The following is a 9802-nucleotide window of genomic DNA, read 5'->3' as shown; positions in this document are numbered from 1 at the left end:
CGCCTCGCGCGCGACCTCCCCACCCTCTGCTACGCAGGCACGCACCTTTCTTGTCTTTGTGAATACTCTAGTACTGTACGTAGTATATACAGTATGTTTGTTGAGATTATACATTCAGATTTCAGACAGACTGTAATTGGATTGATTTTGTGCAGTTGTGGTGGGCGGGCTGACGATCCCGGCGGCGTACCAGAGGTTGAGCATGGAGCGATACGCGAGGCTGGCGTCGCTCAACCTCTACAGATACGAGCTCTTGTACCAGACCTTCTCCCTCACCTGCTACCTCAGCGCCAGAGACCACCTCATCCAGCTGCTCAAGGAACCATGATCAATTCATGCTTTTTCTTTTCTTCTCTTCTCTTCTCTTCTCTTCCATTTTTTCATGGACAATTGTTTTGTTTTGGGCTCCCTCTCTCCCTATCAGCAGTTTCTTTTTCTAGCGTGCCTGCTTAGATTGATTGAGTTGATTTGGTTGCTGCTGCTTACGGCTGTTGGTGTTGAAGACTAGTACAACAGTACTAGATATATACTGTAATAGATTGGCTGGCTAGTTTGTTTGTTTGTTTGTTTGTCACTCTGCTCTGAATGAAAATGAATGAATGTATGAAAATTGGTGATAGTTCGTTTGTTTGATTCTTCTGTCTGCAACACTCACATCCCTACTCAGGATACCATACTGCTGCAAACCATACAAACCATACAAACTATAGGATGCATGCTTCAAACACTTAACTTGATTATCCACTCCACCCAAACGAGGGCCACCACATGATCCAATCAAGGTTAATTCTAGCTAGCTTCAGGTTTGCTTGGCTCAACAACGCCAACACACCACAAACCAGATGAACATGCGGCGCATCCATAGGAACGTTCCCAGCGACACCGACGCACTACCGACTTACTTGTTCATTCTACCAGCACCCATACAGCTAGAGTTCCAGGTGCCATCTGCCATCTACATAGATAGTACATAGATAGATAAGATAGGTATGTTTTATACAGACACACGGTTCAACCTCCGCTGACAGACATCATCATCCATCAAGACCAAGAGCAGCATCACATCAGCAGAAGAACATGGAGCTCCTCACTTTCTCATGCAGCCGAGGCAGCTCCGGCACCGGCGCGCTCCCCACCGACGTGTGCCCCCCTCCCTGGCTCGACGATGTGTCCGACATGTCATCAAACTTCATGAACGTGCCCACCTGCGCCGCCGCCAGATGCGCGTACGCTATCGGAGCAGCTGCCAAAACAAAACACACACACAACATACATAAGCAACTAAGCGCACACAAAACAAAACAGCAGCTGAGCATGGATCGAGCGAGTCTTCAAACATACCTACTGATATCGCTGTCGTGCTCCTCTGGTACCTGAAACAAAGAAACACCGGCACGTTCAGACACAATTTGTCACAAGAATAACCAAAGCCTAGACTAGTAGTAACATCATATATATAGGCTGCCCACGTACACGTAGGAGAGCGAGTGCACAAACTCCTGGAGCTCATCCCCACTGAAGCCGATCTCATCATGCAGAACATGGTAATGAGTTGGCCTCGATGTGCCCTGCCACACAAAAAACCCTAATTAGCCCCCACCTGAATGCACCCTACCTACTGCTACATTGTGCTAGTAAGCAAAAACAGAGCAAAGGGCAGAGTTAACTACTTACAATCATCCCAGCATGCGCGCACATGTAGAAGTCAAAGTTCTTGGGATGGCAGACTTGTTTATCCACCACAGTGCCTACACAATATGACATGGACACTTGCTGTTACAATCTATCATTTCACACAAGAAAACTGCATGCAAACCCATGTATAAAAAGTAGTGGACTTCGGAAAAGACGTTTGCTTACCAGGAGGAACATTTTCTGGCGAGTTTGTCTGGAAAAACCTGGTGTGATGGTTTTTCTGAGCAACAATGACTGTGAACTTGGGCTCCCACTTGTCGTCAAGGCACTTGCATGCCTGCATTGGTTGGTTGGTTAAAAGTAGATCAAATATGAGTGACACTGTCCAGCTCCAGCACGGGATAATTACTTGTTCGTAGGTTACAAGTATTGTTGTAACAAGCACTAGTTGGGATCAAATAGATACACTACCTCAATGATCTGCTCAAGCTCGATGTTTATGACCTGAGTAAACTGGCTTTCGCTAACTCCATCCCTGAAAGTAGCATCAGTTATATCCTTTTTCAGCAGAGCAACATTTGAGGAACTACAAAAATTTACCTGAAAATGATGACTTGGTCTGGCTTCCGCTTCCCAGAGCTAGTGTAGAAGTCAATAAGAGATTCCCTGGAAATCCATTCCATTCCATTAGGAAAGTGTACAACAAAACACAGCATACATACTACAAGGACATCCACGCACAGTTTGGACAATGAAGTGGACTCAAGATTGACACGTACCGAATGAGGCCATCATCTTCAGTTCCCCTTGGTTTAAACAGGGAAGCCATCATCTCCTGCTTGGGTGACTGAGTGTGCACTGTTGCTCTGTATTTAGAGATGAGAGGCCACTCACGAGAACTCACCACCTAAACAAAACCCAAAACCCATAGTTAGTTACAAGCAGTCAGAACAAGCAACACTTACTCCCTCCGTCCCATAATGTAAGACGTTTTTTGACACACGTCTTACATTATGGGACAGAGGGAGTAGAAGATAAGTAATATCCAGCACCAACAGTCATAACAACTGGCGCCAGTCACATTCCAATAGCTTATGTGGAATGCTTTGCAGCTTCCAATCAGTGTTCTAGAACACGATATGCAATCCTAGGATGGATGGATGGATGGACGGATAGTGTACTAGTACTGTTCAAGGACTAATGTGGGCTCAACTTACTGGCCAATATGTGTGCTTGTTCATATTCGAAACTGATAGATGACATTTGTTATCTAAGAAAATGTAAAATTGATCAATGACAAGTGCGTTTATGAAAATGTATCTAAACTGTGATTACTCATAGTTCATTTTCCATCTCCTAATTTATAGGGTTATATTTCATCTATGTGGTATATACAACAATGAACAGTGCTTGAAGGAAACTGTGAACTGATTTGTTGACAGTTAATAAAATAAAGTTAGTCAGCAGGTTAAATTGATTACATGAGATTATCACATGGCCATAAAGAACAGTTACATCATCAACCAGATAAGGATAAGAAAAATAGGTACATCATGCATTCATGGTTGAGGGGCCTAGTTTGTCAGGGCAAAGCTAACCATGTAGTGTACTATACCTACCACGCAAGATAGCATAAAGAAACCTTGCGGAATTTTGAACAGATAGCAAAGCAAAGACAATTTGGGATCCTATCTTCATGCTGAAGAGCTAAGACGTCATCTACTGATGAAACCTGAGTTACTTTTCAGAGAGATAAAAATCTGTATCCCTCTTACCGCAGCAATAGAAGGCCTGTCGGACTGCCCAGGTTGACCATGTGAGACATCCATTCCCAGGATGATAGTGGGCACCTTCCCCACAATGGGTATTGCACGGGCTGCTTCAATTTGAAGCAATGTGTTGAGCCCACCAAGCTTAGCATTTATCTTGAGCAGCAGATTACTCAAGTACTGATCATTGACTCTTTGCGGAGCTAGACACTGGGTGACTATGCCGAAATCAGCAAGACACTTTTTCTTCCAAGGACCTGCAGCAGATTCAAGCAAATATGTATTATGTATGGTTCTCCAACAGTCGATCATGTTTATGGGGAAGGGTAACACAACCAAAAAGAAGATGAACCAACCATAAACTTCGCAATTCTTCCTCTCAGGGAGGAGGCACAAGAGGAACAAGGGTGCTCCAGGTAGCTTGGCCTTTATCTGGGCAAACATCTCCTCCACTCTTCGTGCCACCGGAGCTCGTCTCAGTGACGGGCTCTCTTCAATTACAGTGTGAGGGTCCTCATATTCCTACAAACAAATGAAGTTCAGCAGCAGAACAGAAGAAAAACTAAGAGAATATGTTGTAGAGAAGTGGGAACATACGAGTCCCATTCCAGTCGCGACCCTTTTAAGGTCTTGGACAAGACCACGAAGATCACAGCGTGCAGAGAAATTGACGACGGACCACCTCTTGACAGAGCTGGTCCTAATCAGCTTCTGAAACAAAAAAAGAATCAACAAACAGAAGGAACATTGATAGAAAGACATATTAGAAAGAGAGAGAAAAATGTCGACCTTCCTCGCAATATTCCAGCGCCCGTTGCGGGTGAAGAACTCTTCACCGTTACCAGCTTTCAGCTACACGATGGAACGCTTGATTAGATACATTTTTCGGAAGAACATCGAGCTTTCATTTGGAAGATACAAAGCTTGGAGAACTATCAGTGACTAACCTTGGGAGCAGGCAGGACCCTCCCTTCAATCTGAGTGAAATTTTGCGCGATGGAAATGCCACATGCCTTCAGCATGGGGTCAGCGTCATAGTTGCTACGCTTAAGTGCCTTGCATATAAAATAAGAAGATAGCATGAACCATGAGTCAATTGCCATACAAACAGCAAGGTATATATGGTTCCAGCAAGCAAGCTAGAATCTAGATGATGATAACTCACATCATTAAGGGTTGACATTCTCTCATGAGGCTTCTGCCTCGACTTCTCGACAAGCGAAGTCCTCTGCATAGTTGACAGAGCCTTCGTGTATCTTTGCAGAGGAACGAGCGTGCAAAGCTGGTCGCACAAAAAGTTCACGTCAGGACTTGAGAAGAAATTTCAGAAGGGTGTAAAACAGCAAGTCTGTGAAACGAACCTCCACGGGGAAATATGTCGGACGCTTTGGTCTCCCAGCATTGATACAGGGAAGATTGCCAGAATAGCGCAGTTCTATTCCTCTGTTCTTCACAAAGTAATCATAGACAGTGACCTCAACAGTTTCGGTGCTGTCACCATTCCTCCGCCTCAAAGGGAACCTAGTTAAACATGCCAATCACAAAACAATGAATAAATAGCAGCAAAATGCACAAGATAGAACTAGCTAGAAACAACAGGACACCTTTCCGAGGGATACTATGAATTACTGCAGTGATCTGATGATTATTGTGATTACAAAAGTAATGCTCTGTATGATGAAGAAGATTTACTCTCTAGCTAGCTCTAAACAGAGTTATATACATTTTATCCTTCACTACGAGATCTTGTATATATCAAAAGATAATACTTGTGTCCATACTTAGCAGTAACTTTGTAAATACTCCCTCCGTTCCCAAATACTTGTATTCATACTTAGCACAATATATGATGATGAAGGTTTACTCTGTAGCTAGCTCCAAAGTCCAAACAGAGGTATATTTTCGATCCTTCACCAGGAGGCCTTGTATAAATCAAAACTACATTTTCTGCACATAATTACAGGCACTAACTCTGTAAACAGGAATTGATAATGCTGCTGATACTGTGGCCACAACAGATATTGTATATATGATGGAGAAGATTGACTCCCTAGCTAGCTCTGCTCTAAACAGAGTTGTATAAGTAAAATGAATAAAGCAGTAAGGGGAACTCTCACATCTGTTCGTTGCAATTTCTCTCGCTCAACCCAACAATCTTGAACTCTGAATTTGCAGGAGTGGTTTTTATCCTCAAGTTCTTGAGAGCACGCTTAGCCTGTTAGGGAAGCAGGCAAATTAGATATGGTTGCACGACTGTTTGCGCAATATCATCAAGAACATCAGAGATGCAACTTACCTTCTGCCAATCAATTTTGTCAGGGTGGTCAACTTTCTGGTTAGCGAGAAGAAAGTCGATGACAGGACCAGGTTTAACTATCATGGTAGTTGAAACATCTGCAAGTTAAAAGAATTTTGCCATGCAAATGTTAGATCGGATGTAGCCATCGCAGCATTAACGGTGGAGTTTATACAAGAACACTTTGGTGAGATGCATACCAATGTTTAGGGAGAGTCCACTCTGTGCACCACGGAAGCTTGAGTGGAATCCCCGGCACCCCATGACACCACCGCCCAGGTCAACAAAACTGCTAGGGTTGTTGTGGAAAAACGACTGACGGACTAGAAGGCAGCCCCTGTGGATCATCAGAAAACATAAACCAGAGTCATGAGGCAGCTCATAAACGCTTGCGGAGGCATAGGAGTAGATGAGATACATACTGTTTTGCGGAGTGCTGCCTGAGTATGATGTCAAGCACTCGAAGTGCCTCGAGGGAGTGCTCTGATTCCTGGCCTCTGATGGCGTGCCCAATTGCAGCCATTGGAATTGTTGCCGCAAAGTTGAGCTCCACCTTGAAGGTCTTGGCCTGGTAGGGTCTCCTCACCCTCTTCTGGTCACCACCTCCAGGACTACCGTTGTTACCTCCAGGACTCCCGGCAGCAGTCCTACAACCAAGCGAAACAGAGTTATACCAAACACTGAGCAACATAGGAACAGACAGTATGCAGGCAGGTGAAGAAGGAGCAGAACTCACTTGCCACTACCGATGTCTTCCAATACCACGATGAACTCATTGTTGATCTGCGGAAGAGCCCCGATAGTAAAGAGGCTCTTTTCACCATCGTATGCAAAGTCCTTGTTGGCGAGCTCAGAATGGTAGGTGTGCTGCAGCTTATCAAGGACCTTTCTGCCGATGCCCTTGCTATCGACTGGCGTATCATCCTCATACTTGAGATTAACCTACGCATCATCAAAGGATAACACAGATACCAAGTCAGCATGGGGATATATAAATAATCTTGTACTAGTTGTGAAGTAGTACTAGGCAGTAGTGAAACTAGCTAGGAAAGAAAGCAAGTATGCTTCTTACATAGTAGTGGTTGAAGAACTCCTCTGAAGGCTTGACAGAGACTTTGTAGTGGTTGGCAAGCAGCTGGATGGGCTGACCCTTCTTTCCGAATCCATTGGGAGGCCTGGCCATTATGTGCCTCCTAGGCTTTGCTGGCTTGCTTGGAGGTGGAGGTGGCGGTGGCGGTTCACTCTCACTGGCAGCAGCATCTTCTGCTATGATGGGCACCACGGGGTGGGGGTTCACTCTCCCCGGCAGCAGCAGCAGCAGCATCTTCTGCGATGATGGGCACCACGTTGGGAGGCAGAGGAGGTGGTGGTGGCAACTCATCAGCAGCAGGCTCTCCATCATGCGGGTCCATCCTAAGCAAGATCAAAAGAACAGCAATGATTAGTAAGTAGTAGTAGTGCCAAGACAGGAAACAGAATTGATTCCAGGATGACCAAACAAACGTCGCAAAAGAAATGGTCCAGCTATGAAGAACATTTACTCTCTAGCTGCTGTAAACAGAGTATATAGTACTCCCTCCATAAATAAATATAAGAGCGTTTAGATCACTAAAATAGTGATCTAAACGCTCTTATATTTGTTTACAGAGGGAGTACATGTTATCATTCACTAGGAGATCTTGTATATTAATGAAAGGAAGGTGTGCTACATACTTAGGAGCAGAGTTATACTTTGTTTGTATGTAGGAGGAATCAATGATGATACTGATACTGTGATCACAAAAGTGATGCTGTGTATGATGAATAAGATTTACTTGTAGCTAGCTCCAAACAGGGGTATATTTCCTACCCTTGACCAGGAGAAATTGTATGGTACTAGAAATCAAAACTATACTTTCTGCGCATAATATAATTACAGGCGGTAACTTTGTAAACAGGAATGAACAATGATGCTGGCACTGTGGTCACAAAAGAACATATTCCTGAATCCTATGATTTGTCAACCCCAAAAAATGCATCGCCAGACCCAGACAGGCACTGAGAGGTGTGATGCCCAACTGGTCACATCACAGTTCCTTGCTTCTATAGTAGTATTTTGCTAGGAAAAGATGGAAGGTATGTAGAGAGAGCACAAAGATTCATGGATAGGGAACAGAGAAAAGTAGAGCATATTACATTGAAATTGAATCATTTAACCTCTCCCATGGATATGCACAGAGAACATTTTGTTTGCAAGAAGAAGCCTAGCCAAAAAACCCAAAACTAAAGAAGCTCATCCATAAAAGAAAACCCCCAAGACCTTGAAAAAAAGAAGAGAAAATTGGTGTGCATATTTTACAAGCAGTATGATACTCCCACTGTAAGCGAAACAGAGGTTTCTGAATGAATCCTATGACATGTGAGGCCCCAAAAAATGCATCGTCAGAGGGAGAGAGAGAGAGACAGACAGACAGGTGCGTCCTCACTTGGTATGTAGAGTAGGTGTGATGCCCCTCCCCTCTGCTTGTCACATCACATCACGGACTAGACTGACTAGGCAGAGCATTTTCTTTTGAAATGATAAGAATAAGAAAAGGGGATATGTGTGCATACTGCAGAGAGAGAGAGAGAGAGAGAGCAGAAAGATTGATGGAGAAAAGGAGAGGAAGGTTGATGAAAGGGCCTTTTGATTGATTGAAGCCAAGAAGAAAAAAGAAAGAAAGAAGAAGCAGTGAAAGCAAATAGAGCATGCATTTTGTTTTGTTTTGTTTTGTTTGCAAGAAGAATCCTAGACAGAGAGACAAAAACAAAACAAATGTCTCCCTATCCCTTGAGAAAGAGTAACCCCTCCCTAATGTTGAAGCCAAAAGTCAAGCAAGAAACACAGAAAAAGGTGAAGAAAGAAAACCCCAAAGCTGAAGTGAAGAAGCTGTGGTTATTTGGGCCATCCATCCATCTATGAAAGAAAGAAAGAAAGAAAGAAAGAAAGAAAGAAAGGAAGAAAGAAAGAAAGTAGAAAGAAAGAAATGATAATGTGTCTTATTTGTGGTGTAGGTTGAGCAGAGTTAGTGGTTAGGAGCTCCCCTTCCTTGCTTGCTTGCTTCCCTTGGTTATTAGGGAGGGGAAGCAGGGGAGCAAAATGCATAAATCATATATAATGGTGTGCGGTGGGCACAAACAAATCTGTCTGTGTGGAAGAATGGACAGTGCATATACATACATACATACATACATACATACATACATGCATGCTAGTAAGAAAGAAAGAAAGAAAGAAAGAAAGAAGAAATGCGGAGAGAGAAAGGAGATTTGTTGGTAGAGACATTAAGTCACTATAAGTGGTGGGGGTAAAAACAAGAGAGTGAGAAATAGGTCAGGAAAGAATGAAAGGGAGAAGCAAATCTTGGTGTCCTTATATACGGAGTATTAAAAAAAAGAATAGATTGGTGGAGGCAAGGAAGGAAGGAAGGAAGGAAGAACCCTAAAAAAACCGACCCTATCCGTGCCTGCCTGCCGAGGGGATGAATCTGGCGCGGGAGAGAGGAGGGAAAACCCTAGCTAGGATTGCATTGCATTGCAGCCTGGACGGATGAAGGAAGGAATGAATGGGGATTGATTTGATTTGATTTGATTTATTACAAGCAAGGAAGGAAAAGGAAACAAGATTCACCAATGTCTTGTCCAACCCAACCCAACCCAACCCAACCCAACCCTAGCAAGGATGGAAGGAAGGATGGATGGATGGATGGAGTGATTACCTAGCGGCGATGCGAGTTCCGTCGCGGCGGTCTTCTCCGGTGGGGGTGGGGGTGGGGGTGTGGGTGCGGTCTTCACTCCCCCTCCCTCACTCTGCTCTTGGGCTCTGTTCGTGATGACGAGAGGTACTAGTTATGGAGGAGGAGCTTTTCTTTTCTTTCTTTTTTTTCTTGGGTGGTGTGGTGTGGTGTGGGGTGTTGGGGTATGTGTACTCCTCTACTTTTTTTTTGAGGGACATGTGTACTCCTCTACTGACTAGTGGGGTACACAAAACAATGTGGACGGACGGACGGCTAGGATGAGTCCTCGGCCTCGTCGCTGCCGTCATCCGTCCGTTGGTTCGGCTGGCATGAGACGCCTGCCGCCG

The 9802-nt window shown here is 44.2% G+C and overlaps 2 protein-coding genes across 3 annotated transcripts; one reads left to right on the top strand and one right to left on the bottom strand.

Annotated features, from left to right (window-relative positions):
• Window positions 1-574, top strand: LOC125530246 (reticulon-like protein B12; the record flags this gene model as incomplete). The annotated part of the gene is given in 2 exon segments (XM_048694639.1): window positions 1-37; window positions 156-574. Coding segments are annotated over 2 exon segments (210 nt in total), but the record flags the coding sequence as incomplete, so codon positions are not given.
• Window positions 575-716: 142 nt separating this feature from the next.
• On the bottom strand, window positions 717-9620 carry LOC125530245 (protein argonaute 4B-like). 2 transcript variants are annotated; one of them, XM_048694636.1, is made up of 23 exons: window positions 9438-9620; window positions 7003-7113; window positions 6773-6947; window positions 6437-6642; window positions 6123-6347; window positions 5901-6037; window positions 5701-5798; window positions 5522-5619; window positions 4766-4925; window positions 4570-4686; window positions 4352-4459; window positions 4194-4256; window positions 4002-4115; window positions 3761-3926; window positions 3411-3661; window positions 2415-2542; window positions 2236-2301; window positions 2107-2170; window positions 1861-1972; window positions 1675-1748; window positions 1474-1568; window positions 1342-1373; window positions 717-1243 (listed from the first exon to the last, which is right to left on the bottom strand). In XM_048694636.1, the coding sequence occupies exons 2-23, from the start codon at window positions 7110-7112 to the stop codon at window positions 1065-1067; spliced, it is 2778 nt and encodes a 925-aa protein (XP_048550593.1). In that variant the 5' UTR covers window position 7113; window positions 9438-9620; the 3' UTR covers window positions 717-1064. The 2 variants fall into 2 exon arrangements, with proteins under 2 accessions (XP_048550593.1, XP_048550594.1); XM_048694637.1 differs by having other exon boundaries at window positions 7003-7114; window positions 9443-9557.
• Window positions 9621-9802: the final 182 nt, after the last annotated feature.

Source organism: Triticum urartu, unplaced genomic scaffold, assembly GCF_003073215.2.
Source record: "Triticum urartu cultivar G1812 unplaced genomic scaffold, Tu2.1 TuUngrouped_contig_6174, whole genome shotgun sequence".
NCBI classification, from domain to species: Eukaryota; Viridiplantae; Streptophyta; class Magnoliopsida; order Poales; family Poaceae; genus Triticum; species Triticum urartu.
This window is presented reverse-complemented; position numbering and strand designations above follow the sequence as displayed.